Genomic DNA, 22,291 nt, shown 5'->3' on the forward strand with positions numbered 1-22,291 from the left:
TTGAAGGATAGAGGAAAATTTTTCTTCACCAGCACTTTTGGTGAGCCCAGGAGACCTCACTGGCTAGGCATGGCTCATTCTGAAGCTGTTGCAGTAGAAAGATCCTGGGACTTCTCATAGAGCTGTAAAAGGTAAGAATTCTTACCACATCAGACTCCTGCAGAGTCCAGTGGAAGCAGAGTGGTGAGAGTCCTTTTTTTCCTTTTCTAAATCTACATTAGCAAGAGAAAATATTTGTGGAACTAGCTCTTTGGTTTCAGTGACTGGTTATTTGATATGAGTACTTTTGGTTTTTATTAATCCTTTTCCTTTCAGAGATGGTCTGTCTGCTGTGTCATTCTGTATCCTGAGAGCTTGGCTTTCGGCCAGTGAGAATACTCTCTTTGATCTCTGACAACTGGAGGATGCATGTACTGCTGTGAATCTGGTGGACAGCCCTATAGGCTATGGATCCAATAGTCTTCGTCCAACTATGTCAGCTCTCAGGGGAATCTGTCCTAAGAGACCCTAGTCCAAAGTGGCTTTCATCATCTCAACCTTCGTTTCTGTGCTTATGTTGGAAAAAATCCCATTCCAGTAGTGCCTGCCCACTGTCGCAGATGAGCAAGTCTATGACTGGAGGCTTCTCATGTTTTCTCGGGAGACTAGAGACACCTTATCATCTGCACTGACGGCCTTTGGTGTCTTAGACTAATTTTGAGAGTGAACTTTTTGAACCATGGGGGCTACATCGTCTATACCTACTCCAGGAATGTCTCTTGAATCTGTGGTAAAAATTTACTCTAAGCTAGGAAAGCTACTTCCAGGTCTTTCCATGAAAAGGCCTACTGGTTTAAGTCACTATTGAGAACTCCTCCTCTTCAAATGGTCAGATGATGGATCCTTTGATTTGGCTGTATTTGAAAGAAAAAATTTTTAGGGAGCTGTCATCCTAAATAATTGATTCATTGGCATCTGTGGGAGACCAAATTAAAAGGAGTACACAAAGAAATGCAATGACTACACTTAGGGACTCCCATAAGATGTAAGAATAAGAACAGAAATTAGACTCAGAATAAAAATTAAATGTAAATTTTCCTTCTCAAAATCTGGCCCCATTTTCCTGTTTTAGCTCACTTTTTTGGTTGCAAGATTTACAGAGAGCCCTGTAGCCCAATCTCTAGGCTTTGAATCTCTAAATAATAAATCTTAGACCCCCACTAAAAGAATTGGTGTCCCCTGGAGAGCAGCATATCTTTTCAGAAGATTCTACCAAATTTAGATGAGAATTAGAAAGATCATTGGTCATTCTTTCTCATAGTGGAAAGAGATAATCAGAATTTCTCATATGCCCTCCTACAAATGATCAGCTGAAGACTGATTTTCAGGGGCTGATAGAAAAGGAAAATAAAATTTCACAGTGACCCTTCCTTTCTAAATCAAACCCATTGGCTATTGATCCTTTCTCTCCCAGGGATAACTATTACGTTTTTGCTTGTCTCATTTTGTCTGCCTACCTCAGGCATGCTGATTGTTGATTCTTTTGTTTTTTTTTGGGAGTGACTGGATCTTGGGAAGGTAGTATCCTTTGTATCCTCTTTAGGGACTCCTCTTAAACTCAAGGAAGAAAAATTTGCTATTTGTCCTGGCTGAAAACTGACAAAATATTTAAAAGAATTAAAAAAAAATAGCTCCATAGTCAAAAGTTGGCCAGATTGGAAGCTGATATTCAGAGCTGATAAGAATTTTTTTAGACTTTTTTCCCTAAGCTAAAAGAAAATTATGTACCAGAAGGAAAGGAGCAATTGAAGATAATAAAGTTGGATAGATATATCAATTTATCATTTAAGTTACAACCTGATATTCTGAGAAATTGAGAACTACTGTCCTTATATTATAAATCTTTGCAAAACTAGAAATATGGACCCAGAAAGAATTCAAGGTCAATCTGTCTTTTTCTTTTTTTTTAACCAATGCCAAGACTGTGAATGGATAAAGATGTGGTATGTATATGTGAGTGCATGTGTGTGTGTGTATACATTATATATATATGTATATATTATTCATCCATCAAAAATAATGAAATTTTGCCATTTGCATCAACGTGGATGGACCTAGGTTGTATAATGCTAAGAGAGATAAGTCAGTTAGAGAAAGACAAATACCATATGATTTCACGCATGTTAAATTTAAAAAACAAAAGTGATGAACATAGGGGAAGAGAAGGAAAAATAAAATAGAATAAAAACAGAGAAGACAAACCTAAAAGAGAGTTTTACTATAGAGAAAAAACTGAAGGTTGCTGCTTGGTAGGTGGGTAGGGGGATGGGGAAATGGGTGATGGCATGAAGCAGGACACTTGATGTAATGAGCACTAGCTGTTATATGCAACTGATGAATCACTAAAATTTACCCTGAAATTAATAATACACCATATGTTAACTAACTTGAATTTAAATTAAAAAAATAAAAGGGGGGTGCCTGGGTGGCTCAGTGGGTTAGTTAAGCCTCTGTCTTCGGCTCAGGACATGATCTCAGGGTCCTGGGATCAAAGCCCACATTGGGCTCTCTGCTCAGCGGGGACCCTGCTTCTCTCTCTTTCTCTCTGTCTGCCTCTCTGCCTACTTGTGATCTCTCTCTGTCAAATAAATAAAATCTTTAAAAAAATCGAAGTTCTTCCAAGGTAACCAAAGAAACTTGGATGATTATGGAGTATATATAACAGGAAATGTGCAGAATTTTATGGAGAAAACTGAAGTTTATAGAAGGACCCCTTCCCCCCAAAAAAGTTTAATCTAGAGAAAGCTATAATCATTATTCTAAAGATGTCAGTTCTTTCGAAATATACTTCCAAATAAAATTCCATCACAATAAGAATCCCAACTTAATCCTTTATGGAACTCAACAAAATCATCCTAAAATATATATGATTTCAAAAATTAATTTTGAAGGTGAAAAGAGACTTCATATTTGAAATGACAGTGCATTTTAATTTAATGATTTTAATGGTGATGTCTTCAAGTTCTTGATGGTTACTGTCAAAAGGAAACCTATTGTTTACATAAGTAAACAATAAATGTACAAAATTATTTTTTCATAGTCCTCTGTTTTGTATCTCTGCCAGCTAATATTCTAACCTCTCTACTGCCCCAGCTGTGCTCCAGAACATCTAGAACCTTGCATAGAAAAAGCTATGATACATACCTACAGCCAGATAGTAATAAGGTTTGAGCAGCTATTCTTAAAAGATAAACAAAAAGTTTGATCCAAAGACTGAGGAAAGAAACAGAGTATCCAAGAGATCTTTTGAAAAAATAATTTGGTGCTCTTTTAAGGAATGTTGGCCCCAGCCCTGCATGTTTAAGAATGGCAATGATCATCAGTGTGGCACAAGTAGTCCAAATACTCAGGGAGACAGCTAAGTTCAGTGAAGTATATTTTAACACCACGGATAAGAGACACAAAGATTCCTGTCCTTAATGTGGCACTACATATTAAAATATTTCCATAGAGGAGTTCTGTTGCTCTTGGGAGTTGCATGTTTTCGTCTTTTTCCATTTTCTAAATTATGAAAAGTAATTTTGAAATTTAACATGGATTTCCATTTTTTTTTTTACACTTTCCTTTTATGTTTCTGGAAGGTTCTTCAAACATTGATGTTTCCTTAATTTAATCATCTCATCCTTCCACAAGCATTTTATTATTGAATCTAATTTGGTTCTGTAATGATTAACTTGTGAATTGTTCTATGATTTTGTGAATTCTTTTAAGGCTGGAGTTAAAGTGTGTCTCATGTTAATTATTTTTTGAAAGATCACATATGCCAGTGAACAAGTTAGTCACAGCTAATTAAGAAAGGAAGATTTCAAAAGTTCTGGGAAGAGACATCTCCTCTGCGGGTATAACACTGATGTTATTTAACTCTGAAAGAATACTTTGTAAATGAGTACCAAGAGAAGAAATTATAGTTTAATGGAAAAAATGTAAACTTTGCATTCAAGTGAGCAAAGATTTGAATACCACTCTGTCACTTACTGGTGGCATGGTTTTTAGCAAGTTGTGTTATTTTTTTGGAATCCACGTTTCTTCATTTATAAAATGAGGATAATAATTTCATATTGCACATAGTATTGAATGAGACCATATATGTGAAATATCTATTGGATTGTTTCACATGTTAGGATTAATTTATATATCTATACTGGCCATGGGCATATATAAAAACCCATCTAATATTAAATGTATGTAGGCTACTATTCTTCCCCTATTTTATCTTAATCTGTAGGCTTTAGTCCACTTAATATGTACTCATTAATTCAAACATTTATTCATTTGTTAATTTTGTGGCAGAATCAGGTACGAAGAAATTAACTTGTGTTTTATTTGTTTTGATGTTTTGTTCATTTCATGCATAACATGTAATGAGGCAAAGATGTATATTAGACCCTAGGTTGGACCCAGGGTTGTTCACTTCTTCACAGCAGACTGAGACCCATTAGCTCAAACTTTTACACATCCAATTGTGTGTGTGTGTGTGTGTGTTTTACATATCCAATTGTTTTAACCATAGTCCAAATAAACACATTTTTAGCCATTTAGAGCTTGCTTGCTTTGCATATCCCACAAAACTGTGCTTAACATGTAAACTTTGCTTAATAGATAAGGTAAGCCCTGGGTAATTAAGATCCCAAGCCACTGCTGCCCTTGGGGGCTCTCTGACTCAGAGTCTGCCTACTTGCTGCTGAGTGATAACACTTAGATATGCAAACCTTCCATCTGGAGTCTCCTTTCCCCAGGAATTCCCTTGTTGCCCTCCCCTTTTGGTTGATGGCTTGCCAAGGCCTCAAAGAAGTCTCATGCTGTGAGTGTTTTTCTCTACATCCAAACCAGCTAAAGTGTTGTCCAAATAAAGCTTGTGTCTCCTGCCACCATCTCCTGATCCTATCTTTTTCCTTGATCCGCCTCAAAGTCTCTGGAACCCCCTAAAATGCAACAAATATTTATCTAGCACCTATTATGAAGGATTGAAACAGACAAAAACCTTTTGTATTCTAATCAGGACACAGTATTTTGTATCTTAGTCAGAGGAGAGATAAGTAAACAAATAAATACAGGGATAATATGTCAGGTGGTGATGAATGATGGTGTGGCTTGTGGTAGAGTAGTAGAGGTGATAGTGATGTTCCTGCAGAAGGAAAGGGTTAGTAATTGGCAGATAAATATTTCCCAACCACAGGGCCACAAGAAGAGAATTTCACCTTCAGTTGATCTTTTCCAACATCAACTCCAGAATTTTATCCTTTGGGCACAAATAAATGAGTATCTTATTGGGTCTGATAGCTTCTGCTTGTTTTTGGTATTTCTGTAAGAGAATGAGAGCTTGGAGCTGCCTATTCTGCCATTTTGCTGCCATCACATAATCTGTTTTGGTTTTAATCACAAATTTGCTAGCCTGTGGCTTGCATTTTTACTATGTTTATAGTGTGTGTTCTTGAAAATTTTAAAATTTATTTTTTTGAAAATTTTATAATTTAAATGTTGTATAATCCAGATCCTTTTTTATGACTTGTGCTTTTTATATTTAATTAGCTGATCCCTGTTTTGATGCATTAAACTACTCTCTTAAGTATTTCTAAATTTAAAATGTATACTTTTTGCATTTAGGCCTAGCACCTTGCTTTTTTTTTTTAGTGATACATGATGTGAGTTGGGAATCCGTTTTTATTTCATCCATGTCAATAACCAATTGTCCTAATGCCATGTGTTCTGGTTTACCAATAAAAATAATCTGGAAATCTATTTTTACACATATTCTATGTAGAAAAATTATAGGGTTTCAATTCAGGAAAACTTGTTTTTAATTTAGGCTTTATCACTTACTGCCTCTGTAAGCTCATTCAACTGATTGAACTTTCTCGGATCCTGTTTCTTTACTTTTAAAATGGTGGTTAGTAATGCCTATCTTTCAAAGTTGTTTTGACAATTAAAGACAATATATATATACATAAAGTATCTGGAGGTACTAGATTTAAAAATTAAATATTTCTTAGTATTGCTTGTATTATGTTTTATGTAACTCTCCTCTTGATTTATATATTCTATTCTATTCAATTTAATTTATTGTATTCTGCCTTTTTTCTATTCCTGTTCTTGATGCTTTCCATATTTCTGCTGCTAGACTTTACCCTTTAGGAGATCCTCAAAATTAAAGATTGATTAGAACTTTTAAATGTTTATTTTTAAATAAACAGATAACCCAGATATGAACCAATGCAGCATATTTTTCTTAAGGAATGCAAAGAGATATATTGTGTATTAGAGACCCATTTTCTTCAGGAGAACGGGCAGTGTCTTCCCTCTGGTTCTATGTAGCCATACCGGAGGACATGATTTCCTTTGGAGTCAGGACTACTAGGTAGGAAATGTTAACCAGTAAGTAAACCAGTAAAGTAAATTAGCCACAAGGGTAAGTGCAGGAATCTTACATTTGGGGATTTTCACTATTTTAGCTCTCTTGTGAAAAAATAAAGGCCATTTATTAAAAAATAGCTTCATATATAACCTTTGAAAGTGGCTTCACTATAACATATCATAAAAAAGAAAGTGACCTTGCGAACATCATGAGCTTATTTGAACTTTTTTTTTTTTGAATGCTTATCATATCTGGGGAGAATTAATTATTCAAGAAGCATTGAAATTATATTTTGTTTTGGTGTCTCAGTGCAATATCTCTGATCCTAATATCAGCCTCTTTGATGAGAATACAATAGTTTAGGAATACTGAATGCTGGGCCATCTGAGAAGAGCTAGAGCTGGAGCTAAACTCTGATCTGTGGCTAACATGTTAGAACATTGTAACGAATCAAAAGGAGAGTGTTGTCGTGAAAATGGTGGAACAGTTTTCTACCATCTTTCCCTCAAAGAACACTCATGTTGCAGTCATTCGCAGATGACAGAACTTTTGTGGAAGTCCAGGAGTCCAGTAATGAAGTTCTAGCACAGTGTAGGAACAAAAATTTCGAGATTGGACACATTTAAGAAGGTAAGATGGATAGCTTGACTTTACCCACATCATCCCTTCCCCAGTACAGCACAGCTTAGGCCTTCTTGATCTGTGATTTCTCCCACAGGAGGAAGTCAAAGTATGAGTGAATGTTTAGCTTCAAGATACTGCTAAAGAGGCCCACTTATCTCTTGCCACATCCAGGTACTGAGTTGTGGGCAGAATGATGGGGAGAGGTGAGTGGCTGGGAGAACAGCAGCCAGGGTCCAGAATGGAACAAATCAAAGGAATGTGGATTCTGCTAACCACATCACAGTCTCCTTCAGGCCTTCCATGAGATGCTGGGAATCCCCCAACTCACTAACAGAGTGCTCTTAGTGCTCTGTGCACCTGATCTATATACAATCCCACTCCTTGGCTGGCTCCCTGGCCATGTTCCTGTGGGTGAAGAGAGAGCTTTTTCAGACAGCTGGTGAGCATGTGCAGAAAGCTGGTTTAAATATGTGGGGCTGGGAGAAACCACAAACTTGAGCACTCAGCATCATGCTAGGGAGAGCAAAGGGGAGACTGTTAGCACACAGCCTGGCTTTTCAGGATCAAGAAAATGCATACAAGCTTAAGAATTCTGTCACAAGAGGGAGTAAGAAGTGTGGAGCAGGTGTACCCATAGAGAAGGGCTGAGAAAATCTCAGAGAATCTGTAGGAGGGCTGACAAGGTATTTCTCTCCCAAACCAGTCAATGAAGACTGAAGAAGGTGACTCCTTTAAATCCAAAAGCAATAATTCAAACTTCAAAGAACATGAAAAATGAAGGAAATATGATACCATCAGAGGAGTACAATAATGTTCCAGTAATCCAAAGATTAGAGATCTGTGATTTGCCTGATATAGAATTCAAAGTAGCAGTTTTTTTAAAAAGATTTTATTTATTTATTTGAGAGAGAGAGTGAAAGAATGATCAAGGAGAGCAGGCGAGGTAGAAGCAGACCCCCTGCTGTGCAGGGAGCCTGATTCAGGGCTCTATCCTAGGATGCTGGGATCATGACCTGAGGCAAAAGTAGACACTTAGCTGACTGAGCCACTCAGGTGCCCCCAAAATAGCAGTTTTAAGAAAGCTTAATGAGGTATAATAAAAAAGCCAGTCCAATGAAATAAGGAAAACAATAAATCAATAAAATGAAAGGTTTAACGTAAAGGTAGAAATCACTGAAAGCACCAAACAAATTCTGGAGCCAAAGAATACAGTGAGTGAAACGGAAAAAAAAAAAATGCAATAGAAAGTATCAGCAACAGAATAGGTCAATCAGAAGAGAGAGTATAAAATAGTAGGTCTTTTGAAATTACCCACTTAGAGGAGAATGAAGAGAAAAGGATGAAAAAGAGCAAGAGGACATCATTAGAGAAGTAATCTATGAATTATTAAAGTCTAGGGCAAAAGACGAAGGGGGCAGAAAAGCTTATATAAAGAAGTAATGGCTGAGAACTTCTTAAATCTGGGAAAATACTTCAGCATTCAAGTCCACATCCAATGTCCATCTAAATATATACCCCTCAATTTCAATCCAAAATGATCTCTTCCAGGATACATTATAGTAAAACTGTCTAATATTAAAGACCAAGAGATACTTTTAAAACCAATAAGAGAAAAAATAATCATACAAGGCAATCACCATCAGGTTATTAAGCAGATTTTTCAGCAGAAACCTTGTAGTCCAGGAGGGAAATAAAAAACTAGAAAAACTAGAAGAAATCAATGAAACTAAGAGTTGGATTTTTGAAAACAAACCAAATTAAAACCCTTCCTTTTGATTAAGCAAGAGAGAAGTAAAATCAGAAGTGAAAAAGGAGACATTATAACTGTTACTAAAGAAATACAAAGAACTGTGAGACTAGTATAACAATTATACACCATGAAACTGGATAACCTAGAAGAAATGGATAGGTTCCTAGAAATATACAACTTGCCAAGACTGAATCATGAGTAAATAGAAAATCTGAAAGGGCCTATAACTAGTATGGAGATTGAATCAGTAATCAAAACCTCCCAACAAAGAAAGACCCAGGATTAGATGACTTCACCAAAGCATTCTACCAAACATTTAAAGAATCAATGCCAATTCTAAATCTGTTCAGAAAAGTCAAAGAGGAGGGAACATTTGCAGACTTATTTTGTGAGACCATTAACCTGATACCAAAACCAGACAAGAAACCACAACAAAAGAAAACTATAGGCCAATATCCCTGATGAACATAGATACAAATATTCTTTTTTTTTTTTTGAGATTTTATTTATTTATTTGACAGACAGAGATCACAAATAGGCAGAGAGGCAGGCAGGGGGGCGGTGAAGCAGGCTCCCCACTGAGCAGAGAGCCCAATGCGGGGCTCGACCCCAGGGCCCTGAGATCAAGACCTAAGCTGAAGGCAGATGCTTAACCTGCTGAGCCACCCAGCCACCCCAGATGCAAATATTCTTAACAAAATACTAGTAAGCTTAATTCAACAGCACCTTAAGAGGATCATCCACTTCAACCAAGTAGGATTTATCCCTGGAATGCAAAGATGGTTCAACATATACAAATCAATATAATACACCAGATAAATGGAAAGAAAGCTAAACGTTGCATGATCATCTCAATAGATGCAAAAAAAAAAAAATGTATAAAGTTCAACACTGTGCTAAAAAGTAGGAATCAAGAGAGATTACCTTAACATGAAGGCTATATCTGACAAGTTCAGTTAATATTATACTCAATGATTAAAAACCAAAGCTTTTCCACTAAGATCAGGAAAAGGACAAGGGATTTCCAATATTACCACTTCTATTCAACACATTATTGGAAGTCCTAGCCAGAGCAATTAGCCAAGAAAAAAAAAAAAAAAAAAGCATCCAGATTGGAAAGGAAGAAGTACAATAGTTTCTCTTTGCACCTGACGTGATCTTAAATGTTGAAAACCCTAAAGCCTCCACCAAAAACTGTTAGAACTGATAATTGAATTCAGAAAAGTTGCAGGATACAAAATCGGTTGTGTTTCAGTACACTAATAACCAACTAGTTGCAAGGAAATGAGAAAACTATCTCAATTTCAATAGCCTCTAACATAATAAAATGCTTAGGAAAAAATTTAGCCAAGGATGTGAAGGACTTGCACACTGAAGATTATAAAACACTGATTAGAAGAATAAAGAAAACATGAATAAATATAGAGATTATTTTATGGTCATGAATTAAAAGACTTAATACCATTAAATATCCATACAGTCCAAAGCTAGCTCTAGATTTAATGTGACCCCTATCAAAATCCCAATAGCATTTTTTACAGAACCAAAAAGAACAATTCTAGAATCCATATGGAACCAGAAAATACCTCAGGTAGTGAAAATAATCTTGAAAAAGATCAAAACTGGAGGCATCATACTCCCTGATTTCAGAGTGTATTACACAAAGCTGTCATAATTAAAACAGTATGATATTCATATAAAGAGGGACACATAGGTGTGCCTGGGTGGCTCAGTTGGTTAAGCATCTGCCTTCAGCTCAGGTCATGATCCCAGGGTCCTGGTGTTGAGCCCCACATTGGGCTCCTTGCTCAGCGGGGAGTCTGCTTCTCCCTCTTCCTCAGCTCCATCCCTTGCTTGTGCTCTCTCTCTGTCAAATAAATAAAATCTTTGGGGGGAAAAAAAAAAGGACAGATGCATAGACCAATGGAATAGGATAGAGACTGTAGAAACAAATTCATACATATATGGTAAACTGATCTATGATAATAATGCCAAGAATACACATTGGGGAAAGGGTGGTCTCTTCAACAAATGCTGGTGGGAAAGATAGATTATATATGTGTAAAATAATGCAAGTGGACCCTTGTCTCCCATCATATAAAAAAATCAAAGTAGATTAAAGACTTACACGTAAGACCTGTAAATACAAAATTCCTAGAAAAAACATAGGGGAATATCCTCATGACATTGGTTTTGGCAACAATTTCATGAATGTGAACCAAAAGCACAGAAACAAAAGCAAAAGTAAGTGGGCCTACATCAAACTAAAAGTTTCTGCACAGCAAAGGAAGTAAAAAATAGGGTGAAAAGACAACCTTTGGTATGGGGGAAATATTTGCAAACCATCTATCTGAAAAGAGAGTAATATCTAAACTATATTAAGGAAATCATCTCACTCAATGGTGAAATAACAACCTGTTTAAAAAAAAAAAGGGCAAAGGACCTAAAAGGGGCATTTTTTCAAAGAAGACATGCAAGTGACAATTAGGTATATGAAAAGATGCTCAATGTCACCAGTTGTCAGTGAGATGCATATCAAAGCCACAGGGGAGATCACATCACACCTGTTACGATAGGTATATATAAAAAAAGAACAGACAACAAATGTTGAAGATGTGGAGAAATTGGAACCATTGTGTCCTGTTGGTGGGAATATAAAATGGTGTAGGACTCCCTTCTTTTTTTTAAGGACTGAATAATATTCCGTTCTCTGCACATACCACTTTTTTTTTATCCATTCATATATCAATGGGCATTTATGTTGTTTCCACATTTTCCAGTGTTCCAATGAACATAAGAGTGCTAATATCTATGGCATATTCTATTTCTAATCTTTGAAGATCATGATTTAGTCTGTTACACTTTTTAAAGATGAACACAAGGATTTGGAAGTGAAACACATTCTTTTAATTGGCATCACTGTGAAGAGTTTAGACCAGTGAGTAGGAAGCAATATGTAGTTTTATTAATATAAATTTCAGACTTAGAATATTGCCTTTTATTTTTTGCAAGTGCATCTTAATATCTGCTAGGCACTGTTCACCCATGATCTTGTCTTCCTGACAATGACTCTTTGATTTTGTTTGTTTGTTTATTTGAGATGTAATTAACATATAACATTATATTAATTTCAGGTGACACATAGCATTATATTAATTTCAGGTGTATATTAATTTCCTTCTATACACAGAAGTAGGCCTATTATACCTTTTAATCTGTTGGGTATATGTGTGTGTTTTCATTTAAAATTTTTGACCTGAAAGAAAGTGGTAAAAAACATGTAGTGTACTAGGAACTTGGGCTTCAATTACAAGTAAAAGAATTTGAATTGTAAAGAATTTGAATATGTAGCTGGGGGTTGGATTCGATATATTTGGGAATTGGGCAGGAGGAGGGAGGTTTTGTGTATATTTGAGTGTATACACTTGAAAGCAAAGATTGTCTTTAAAAATGTACCCATTCATTAACCATTTAGGGTTTCTTATTTACAAAATAATTTCTTCGAGATGTTTTTCTCCTGTTGAAATACCATCATCCTGGTCTCCAGGTGGTGAAACATTAAATAGTAATTGTAAATAACAAGTGACTTTGTCAAAACAAACATAATGTTGATTAATGTGAACATGAAGCCAGTAACATAGAAGTCCACTAAAAATAAAGATAAACCCATATATATACTCTACTGTTGGAGACTGAATCATTGGTGTCAAAATTAGAAACAAAGATATAGCTATGGATCCCAATACAAATGGCAAATGCACCTGAAAGTTAAAAAAAAAGAAAAGAAAATTAGCGATGACTTCTTCCTCAAAAGTTTCTATAAACAATATAAGAACATTCCCTTTCTATTTGGAACAAATGTTTCTAAACACCAGGGAGAAAAGTGCAAATATATTTTCACATGTATTTAAGGAGATAGTCTCAGTATTGTATTATAGAAAGTAAATCAGTGGCAGACTAAATAATTGTAAAAAGGTGGAACTGTTATTTATTTATTTATTTATTTATATTTATTCCATAGTTCTTATGATTACCTACTCTATTGATCAAGTATTGTCAATTATTTGCTAAAATCAGTACTTTATTTTTTGGCACAGGAAAAAAGATGTAAGAAATCTTTGTCAAAAAATAAAAAATTGACTCTGTCATACTGGTATTAGTCATTGAAGCTTGCTTTGTTTTGGGAATTTGGAAACCAGCCATGCATGGCATAACTGTAATATTTGGTTATAAAGTTTCTTTAATCGGGCATGTGCCATTTTTTCCTGGAGAAGCACTCTTAACTAATAAAAACAACAGAAAGGTTGGAATCAGAAAAGTTTGGTTGGAAATGCAAGCTTTACTTTTTTTTTTTTAATATGTTATTTATTTATTTGAGAGAGAGAGAGAGAGACTATGAATATGGAAAGGGTCAGAAGGAGGAAAGGGCAAAACAGACTCCCCGCTGAGAGCGGAGCCTGATCCCAGGACCCCCAGATCTTGACCTGAGCTGAAAAGTCAGATGCTTAACCAACTGAGCCACCGAGGCACCCCCAAACTCTGCTATCTTAATTGCTCATTCCTTCAAGAAATAGTCACTGAATTCCTATGTGCCATTTGCTATACTAGGGATACAGAGGTATTAGGACAAATAAAGAAGGCTCCCCTTCAAGGATCTTAGTGCCACTGTCTAGTTGCATCATTTTGGGCTATTTAATTAATCTGGTCCTCAGAACCATTTCCAGAAAGGATCCAGGAGAAGGTCCTGAACTGCCAGTCCTGTGGGGCTTTCACCACCAGCGGCCACGGTCCGCTGTCACTGCACAGTGAGACCCTTGGGACCCTGCACCTTGTCTCAACTGAAGGAAGCTACATGGTGGGCTGGTGGGTGCTACAAGAGAAATGTGTTGAGGGGTTTTTAATAAAATATTTATGATATATCTGTGTTATTGCCGTTTAAATACTAAGCTGATGTTGGGGGGAAAATGGGTCCTCTCAGACCCATTTGCAAAATGAAGTTTTGTCTAATGCTGATCTTTTGAAGTCTTCTTGAGAATTGTGTAAAGGGTACTTCAGTAGCATGTGCTCAATAAAATGGCATTTCTTAATTAACTTTGTAACAGTGATTTGTACACATTTCTTACACTTCTATGAAGCTAATAAGATTCTTGATTGAAAATTCATTTTTATTTCTCTGAACTGCCTAGTAGAGTGCCTGAAACACAGCAGATAGTTTCTGCATATTTGTTGAATAAATGGATGACTCAAATCCAAGATATTATCATTCACTTTTTTCAGCAGGAGGCATGGCTATAGAAGGAGCCATTTTGAGGAAAAGAAAGTCAGGATTATCTAGACCAGTGTTTCTTAAATATGGCCAGTGGACCTCTCTGGATAAGAACCCCCAAGATAATTGATAAACATATAGTTTCCTAGGGCCCAACTGACACCTACGGAATTAGAATCCCCTGGTGTGAGTCTGGGAATTCATATTTTAAAAAGCACACTCAAGTGGTTATTATGGTCACTGGTATGAAATATGGGACTCTTGTTTTACTTTCCACACAGTCCCTACAGCCAGAAAGTATCTTAAATGGGCTATTTTGATTATATTTATGATATGATTAAAGAATAAAACAGACTATTTGAAACCTCTTTGGATTTACATCATAACAAGGTATGGCTTGCATTATACTAAGGCAAAATAGATGAAAATAAGAAAGAGAAAGAGGGAAATAAACACCGATAAAGAATTTGGTTCACAAAATGTATGCCACAAAACCTCATAGAGATTCTGAGAGCAGGTCATCATAAAGTATAAGCAAAATCTGTTAGTTAGGAGAGACCCAAATATTCTTGATGCTAAGATCAGAAAAAATTTCCTAAATAGGTCCTTACAGGATATAATCTTCACCTAGGATAATTACGTAATCTCTAAATTTTGGAATTCTCTTGGATAAGCAGGGTGACTAAGTGAACCTGTGCAGCCTCTTTGGCCTGAATCTACTCATGCTTCTTTCTAATTCATTCTCTACACTATCGTCAGAATGGTCTTTTTTGAATGAGTCTGATTATTTCTTATGCATATGATTGCTTAGGTAGTCACTACATTACACAGGTACTCCCATGTAAGGGGACAGAAGGGGGCTGATATCTGGCTTGTGCTCTGCTCACTAGGCTCTGTGCCTGGGCATGGAGCTATGTCCACCTAGAAGAAGGGGTGCTTTTTTATATTTTGCACAAAGGTACTCTAGGAGCCTGCAGTGGCTCTTCTGGCATTACCTAGAAGACAGTGCTTTTATTTTAAGTTCAGGTTCACAATTTTATAATCACTCAAACTGATGCTTAGATTAATATCTTCTAGAAAACAAGGACTCTATCAAGGACATAATAAAAAATGGAATGCCACATCACCTATGCTGGGATGAGCACTGAAGGGTGATTTTGAGTTGGGCCAATATCCCCCACCCCCAAAGCATTATTATGTAGTTCCTAGAAGATAAAAAAAATGATAACATCTATTTTCCTTCTAGAGAATCAATTTTGACCTTTTACTCCTTAAAAATCAAACCAAAAAGTAGCTCATACAGCCAATTATACATCAGTAAACTGGGACATGCAGGTCCAGATCAGATGTTTTATAAATTCAACTACTGATCAGTTAGGAGCATCCCCTGTAGATTAAAAAAATTATATTCTAGATAGAGAGTAGAGATTTAATATTAGCATTTTTATCTTCATTTACCTTATAAGGTCTAGGTAGATTTGGTTCCTGGTACCTTAGTTTAAGTAAACCTATCATATACAGCCCTCTTAAAATCCAGGTTGCTAATCCTGAATATTTTATTAAATTGATTAAATCTGAGGATATAATAAGAAAAGAAGCTAAAATGATTATCTGGGTGATAGCAACAGTTGGACTGAAGTAGTTATTGAGCATAGAGAAGATCAAAGGCAGTTGTCCTTCTTGGCTTGCTGTGTAGAACAGTCTTGAGGCTGAAAGTATTGTACAGCACATGTTGCTAACTATTGAAGTTGAAATCCCAAAAGAAATGACCCATTGCATGGAAGGGATTACTTTGTCCATCCAGGTGACAGCAACAGCATCTAAAAAATTTTTTCAGAAACGTCAGTCACTTTTGCTTCATTTCAAATATGGCAGTAATTCTTTACTTCGTACATCTGTACTCTTTGTAATAAGACTTCGCCCCTCTTTCTAAGAGGGGGTGCATTTCCTTATCAATTCCTGAATATGAACTGGCCCAGTGGTCTATTTTGGCCAATAAAATGCATTAAAAATAGTGGTTTGCCAGCTCTGAGCCTACACCTTGAGAGGTATCCCAGATTTCTGTTTATTCTCTTGGGACGCTGTACCATATAACAAACTCATTGTATTCTGTCGGAGACAAGCCATAGTAACTCTGGAGCCATGAAAGTGCACCTTACAGACTTCTGAATACACGGAGCATCACTGCTCTCAGGCCCCAGCACAACACTGGCACAATGAAATCCATTGTGGCCTTTCTGCCAAAGGCATGCTCTTACAGGTTGTTCCCAGCTAATGACTGTGAGGTAGAGACACCAAGAAGCACTCATGTTTCTGATGGCCAGCTTTGGCTAAAGGGCCCCTTGGCAGATGTGCCAAACCTTCCCTTTACTACCTATTAATCTACGGCGCTTTTACCTATCTTTCCCTTTTATTTTTTTCCTTCACTTTGAGTCCAGCTTGCATTGTGGTCCCATTGCTCTCAAGCCTTACCTGGCTTCCTTCTTGGTTTCTCTAATGCAAGCATTTTGTAAAATAAAGTCCTTGCACATTTAATTATTTATTGGCATTTGCTTCTCTCTCTGTCTTTTAACTGTGTTGACTTTTCTTTCTTAAGATCTTATTTGTTTTAAAAAAGATTTTATTTATTGATTTGAGAGAGCGTGTGCATGCGTGCACATGAGCAGGGGTAGGGGCAGAGGGAGAGGGAGAAGCAGACTGCCCATTGAGAGTGCAGCCTGATCCCAGGACCCTGGGAACATGACCTAATCGGAAGGCAGATGCTTAACAAACTAAGCCACCTAGGCACCCCTAAGATTAATTTTTGAATAATCTGTACACGCAATGTGGGGCTTGAACTCACAAGCCCAATATCAAGAATTGCATGCTCTACTGACTGAGCCAGCTAGGTGCCCCTGGCATTTGCTTCTCAAATGACTCAAACTGTCCTACCATCTTAGGCAACCCCCCCAAAATAGGAAAGCATGGCCAAGCTAGATATAGCTGTTTATCTAAACTGCAGGGAGCTGCAGACACATGTATGACTCCAGCAGGCAACCAGAACTGCCTTGCTGAGCCCAGCACAAGTTGCCAGCTTGTAGAACTGTGAACCAAATAAATGATGGTTGTGAGGCGGTACATTTTGGGCAGGCTTATTTTGCAACAATAGATAAATGATACAGCCGTAAGTACTATGATTAAAAGTAAAAAAGGAAAAGATTTTCAATGGGGTAAATATTATATGCTTAATTGAGACAAATAACTGATACTAAAAACATAAGAAGAAATTATGGGATAAGGGTATCAAATGTCCCGCAAAATTTCTCTAAAGTTACTGACTTTGGGTTATAATTAAAGTGGAGTTCAGAATTGTATGATATGATTGCATTATCTTTCCACCTATGGTGTGCTGGTCTTCTTCAGTGATAATTTGTTGAATTAATAGTTCAGTTCTTTTTCTTCTTTTTTCATTTTCAAGTACTTACACAACTACAGTTTGCCTCTAATTATTTATTTGCAAAATTAGAAGTGTTAAGCTCTGTTTCTATAGATAATTTCTGTTCTAAAATTTGGACAACTTGTTATTAATAATGTTAACAATCCTAAAATTCAGGGAGAGATGATTGCAATTATATTCTAAATTTATTCACTATACTCCATAATTTTAAACTGTATTTCAAACTTTCTAAGACTAGCTTTTGCATGGGGTTTAGGAGGCACTTGTCAGGGCTCAAAGGATATTGAGCTTAGACTCAATATTACTAGTGTGATATCAATCCCAAGGCAGGTATCTAAGTCAGGCTGGTGAGATGACATTGTGGGGGAGGCAGAGAGAATAGTGTCTATTCTGGAAATGGTAAGTTGTTCAGGAGGGGTGATGTGTGGTGAGGCTGTGCATGCTCACGAGAGAGCAAGGGGTGAGGCTAGAAAGTTAGGCTTAACTCAGATCTTGGAGAACCTGTGATGGTCAGCTTAGAAGTTGCTATTTGGTGAAGGGAGTTGGTGATGGGGTGGTTGCAGCAGTTGTGAGAGTGAGGTTGGGAAGAGTTGCAAGAACACAAAACAGAGTATTCAAGCAGAGGAGTGACAGGATTAGATTTGGATTTTATGACATTATCTCTAGAAACTGAGTGGTGACTGGATTGGAGGGAGAATAGAGGTGACTCTATAAATTAGGAGGTTGTTGCCATAACTCAGAAGAGAAAAATGAGTGTCTAGGCACAGAGGGTGAGCATGCAGAGAGGGGAATACTGATGAGCTGTTAATGGGGTAGATTTTTATAGGACTTGCTGACTGGTTTGGAAGTGGGTGTAAGGCAAATTACAGTTCTGTCCCTCATTTTAATAGTTAAGAAAAAAAATCTCCTTTAGTGTGTTTCTATATTCCTGTGAGACCAAATTGTGGGAAAGTGTAATGGTAACCTGTTAATGTTTACTTATTAAAATATGTATTTTCCGGGGTGCCTGCGTGGCTCAGTGACCTCTGCTTTTGGCTCAGGTCATGATCCCAAGCTCTTGGGATGGAGCCCGGCATTGGGCTCTCTGCTGGGTGGGGCCGGCTTCCCCCGTCTCTCTCTGTCTGCCTCTCTGCCTACTTGTGATTTCTGTCAAATAAATAAATAAAATCTTTAAAAAATTTGTATTTTCCGTTTAGAAGCAACATAACATTTTTGTACTAGTGTCAGAGAAGATGCATAATGCTACCTTTTGACTTTTTGAAACTTGTATAGTTTTTTTCAAGATAAATTTAAAAGCTTCTTATTTTTGTAAAGTCTTTGCACATCAGACTGATCCTCTTTGTTACCTTTGCCTTAAAAACCTCTCCACTGCAGGTGAATTCTAGTTACTGAAGTGCCCCACTGTCTTGGTTGTAGTCACAGCTCCTCCCAAACCACGCAGTGTGTTTGTACGTGGTCGTTACTTCTGTGCCTGTCTATACAACATTTTTGTAGCTTATGTATTTTTGCTGCTGTATTACTTGACTTCCTCTAGAATAAAGACTGAGTTGTTCTCAGTAAATGAGCTTTCTAGATAACTTCTTTCAGGAGTAACTATTTTTTTTTTAAATTAAGATTTGGTGGAATTTTTTGGATGTATTTCAAATACTACTTTGCCTTTTTAAAGTGAATAGAATATAATTAGCATTTTCCTTCCTTCTTTTTAAAAAAGATTTTATTTATTTGAGAGAGAGAGAGAACGAGAAAGAGTGGGGAGGAGAGGAAGAAGCAGACTCCCCAATGAGCAAGGAGCCCTATTCGGGACTCGATCCCAGAACCCTGGGACCATGACCTGAGGCCAAGGCAGATGCTTAACTGACTGAGCCACCCAGGTGTCCCAATTTAGCATTTTCTTAAAGACTTGGTGTTTTCATAAAAATTTATTACTTGATTTTGTGGAAATATTATTTGGCAGTGGAAAAACGATATTTTTTCTGATCCTAAGTACAACATGCTAATCATGGAAAATATGAACAATATAAAAAAGGAAGTAACACTGTGACACCACTTACTATTAACCTTTTGTTGTATCTCTGTTTAGTCACATCTATGTGTGTCTCTTATATGATTATTTTTTAATGTAACTTATTATCCCATATATATTAATATGTATTCATACTATTATTTGCATTGCTAATAGGCCCTGCTAGTGGTGGTATTGCTTTGATTTGGTTTGTTTATATTGAGGCATTTTAGAATGGTGGTTGAAAACATGGGTTTGGATTTGGACCACCTGGGTTTGAGTCTGTCAGTTACTAGGTGTGTACCTTTGAGCACCATACTTAGTGGAATGGAGAAGAGTGTTTCGTTTGAAGATCAGGTCTTGCAACTTGCTGTCTACATTTACAACACATTACCTTCAGTAACCTGGACAAGGTGCAGTCTCTTATCATGAGAAGTGCATGGTGTTGGAGACACAGTTTTGAATCTTAACTCTGTCCATCACTTAAGTTCCCTGAGCTCCAGTTTCCCTATCTACAAAATGAAGAATGTACTGCCTATTCCAAACAGTTATTTTGAGGATAGGTATTGGGATGTACCCCAAGGGTGGAAATTCTTCTGACAAAGTATCTCTTCTTTGCTTTCTAGATATGCTTCCTCCTATTTCTCCTCATCTCTTTCCCCTTTCTCTTCCATGGCACTCTCCTCCTCTTCTTTCTCTTTCTAATTCTTGTTGTCTCACATTCTACAACTCTTAGACCTCTGTCCTTAGCATGTAGCCCCTTCTTTATAGATTGTTTAGATGACTATTTTTCCTCTCCTTATAAAAACCAAAGCATGAACACATCATGTTTGTATTCTTATGGGTGTATCAAACATATCTACAGTTCACAGGAGACCATGTTTATTGAGAGTAGGTAGTAGTAGCGACTAGTTCCTCTTTGTCTGGACACATTCATACCTGTAGAGATGATTTCCTGAGGGGTCAAAACTGCCAGGTAGGATACATTCACCAATACGTAAATCACAGCCACCGTGGGAAGGACAGTAATCAGAGATTTGGGAATATTCTCACCAGGATTCTTTATCTCTCCTGAAAAACACAAATAAACTCATCAGAAAAGGAAATACTGTGGGACTTATGAAAAGTTCTTTGTAATGAAGAGGAGGAGAAAGCATTATTCATGTATTTGCAGCTTCCTCACCTGCTTGGTCTGATTCTGCCTTGGTCCTGCACATATTTGGCCTGAAAGCTTAGATTTCTTACTATTTTGCACCGTTTTGTTAAAAATTATGATTCTGAACTAATACTATGAGTAAAATCTGTCTATGTATATGTGTGTGTATATATATATATGTATATATATATGAAATCTGTGATAGTTTTTTTTTTACAAATAAACTATTAATATATTCTTACATAATTGATACTTAAAATGTTTTGAAAAAATACTAGAATAAAATGCAGTAAATTCTGAAACTGGTCTTAATTTTCTTTTGAAAACTTTATAAAATTTCCAAGTTTTAAATAAGGGACATGACCTGGAGAATACTCAAATTCCACATTTTCTATATAAATGATTATACACTGAGCCTTAATGATGACTGTGATACATCCAACTAGTGCAGAAAGATTAAATTTGATTCCATAAAAACAAATGAATCAGCTCTATCTTTCTCTACAGAGTTGTAGACAAAACTTTATGCCTGCTGCAAAAGTAGTTCAGAGATGAATTTACCTGCTATGTTGATCAGGACTGATGTACCAGAATATGCAAATAATCCTTGAAGAAAGGCTTCTGCAATCTGTGAGACACCAGGAAGTTCAGCATCGAAAGCTTCCTCAAACCTGGCCACATTTTCCTTTTTCCCAATCCCTATCAGAACAATCCCAGTAAGGGAAATGAAGCAGAGGACAGCCATTTTCACCAAAATACTGATAGATTGAAACCAAGCCACTGTTAGCACTCCTCGAGCATTAAGAAGTCCCAGTGACCACAAAGTAGCCAAAGCTAGCCATTTCTTAAGTAGCTCTGGGGCTGGGCACCTGGTATAGAAAGGCTGAATTAGATAGGTAGATATTATCAAGCTTTGAGTAGCTATTCCTAAGGGATAAGTAAAAAGTTTGATCCAAAGATTGAGGAAAGCAACAGAGGATCCAAGAGATCTTTTGAGGAAATAGTAAGGTGCTCCACTTCTAGGGAAGGTGGTCCCCATCTCTGCGAGACTGAGAACGGTGATCATAGTCAGAACAGCGCAAGCAGCCCAAATACTCAGGGAGACAGCTATGTTCAGTGAGGAATATTTTAATACCCCTTTGGGAGACACAAAGATTCCTGCACCTGTTGTGACACAAAATAATAAAATATTTCCATGGAAAAATCCTATTGCCCTCAGGAGTTGCATGCTTTTTCCTTTTTCTTTTTTTAATCCTGAAAACTAATCAAAAAATTTCATGTGGATTGCTTACTTTTATACACTTCCCCCATGGTTCTTCTGCAGCATGCTTTGTTGATTTAGCCATCATCCTTACACAAGCATTTTATTGAACTTAACTGTTTTAGAAATGATTAACTGGTGAATTGTTCTAAGATTTTGTGAACTTTTTTAGAGTGTTCCAGAGTTAAAATGTTTCACATGTTAATTATTTAAAAATTCAAATATGCCTGGTGATGGTTGCAAAACACTGTGAATATAATTAACGCCACTGAATTGTACACTTAAAAATGCTCAAAATGGTCAAAATGAATATAATGAAATTTTACCACAAGTTTAAAAAGTTATTAATGTAATATACCAAGAACTCCATCTAACTGTACAATTTAAAGGGATAAATTGTTTGGT

General features: G+C 36.6%; 1 protein-coding gene across 2 annotated transcripts; it reads right to left on the bottom strand.

The window, feature by feature from the left end:
* Positions 1-11,649: 11,649 nt before the first annotated feature.
* On the bottom strand, positions 11,650-21,876 carry LOC116874456 (solute carrier family 7 member 13-like). 2 transcript variants are annotated; one of them, XM_032869109.1, is made up of 5 exons: positions 21,761-21,876; positions 21,187-21,253; positions 20,409-20,540; positions 15,490-15,851; positions 11,650-12,526 (listed from the first exon to the last, which is right to left on the bottom strand). In XM_032869109.1, the coding sequence occupies exons 1-5, from the start codon at positions 21,851-21,853 to the stop codon at positions 12,251-12,253; spliced, it is 930 nt and encodes a 309-aa protein (XP_032725000.1). In that variant the 5' UTR covers positions 21,854-21,876; the 3' UTR covers positions 11,650-12,250. The 2 variants fall into 2 exon arrangements, with proteins under 2 accessions (XP_032725000.1, XP_032724999.1); XM_032869108.1 differs by having other exon boundaries at positions 21,187-21,876.
* Between the last annotated feature and the right edge of the window lie 415 nt (positions 21,877-22,291).

Source organism: Lontra canadensis, unplaced genomic scaffold (genome assembly GCF_010015895.1).
Source record: "Lontra canadensis isolate GAN:19392208 unplaced genomic scaffold, GSC_riverotter_1.0 scaffold37, whole genome shotgun sequence".
NCBI lineage: Eukaryota > Metazoa > Chordata > Mammalia > Carnivora > Mustelidae > Lontra > Lontra canadensis.

Coding starts and splice junctions, on each gene's coding strand:
- LOC116874456 (XM_032869108.1), bottom strand. CDS start 21,853: ATGCAACTCCTGAGGGCAATAGGATTTTTCCATGGAAATATTTTATTA. Junction 20,541..21,186: donor AGTCCTGATCAACATAGCAG/GTAAATTCATCT, acceptor TGTGTTTTTCAG/GAGAGATAAAGAATCCTGGT. Junction 12,527..15,489: donor ATCTACCTAGACCTTATAAG/GTAAATGAAGAT, acceptor TTTAACTTTCAG/GTGCATTTGCCATTTGTATT.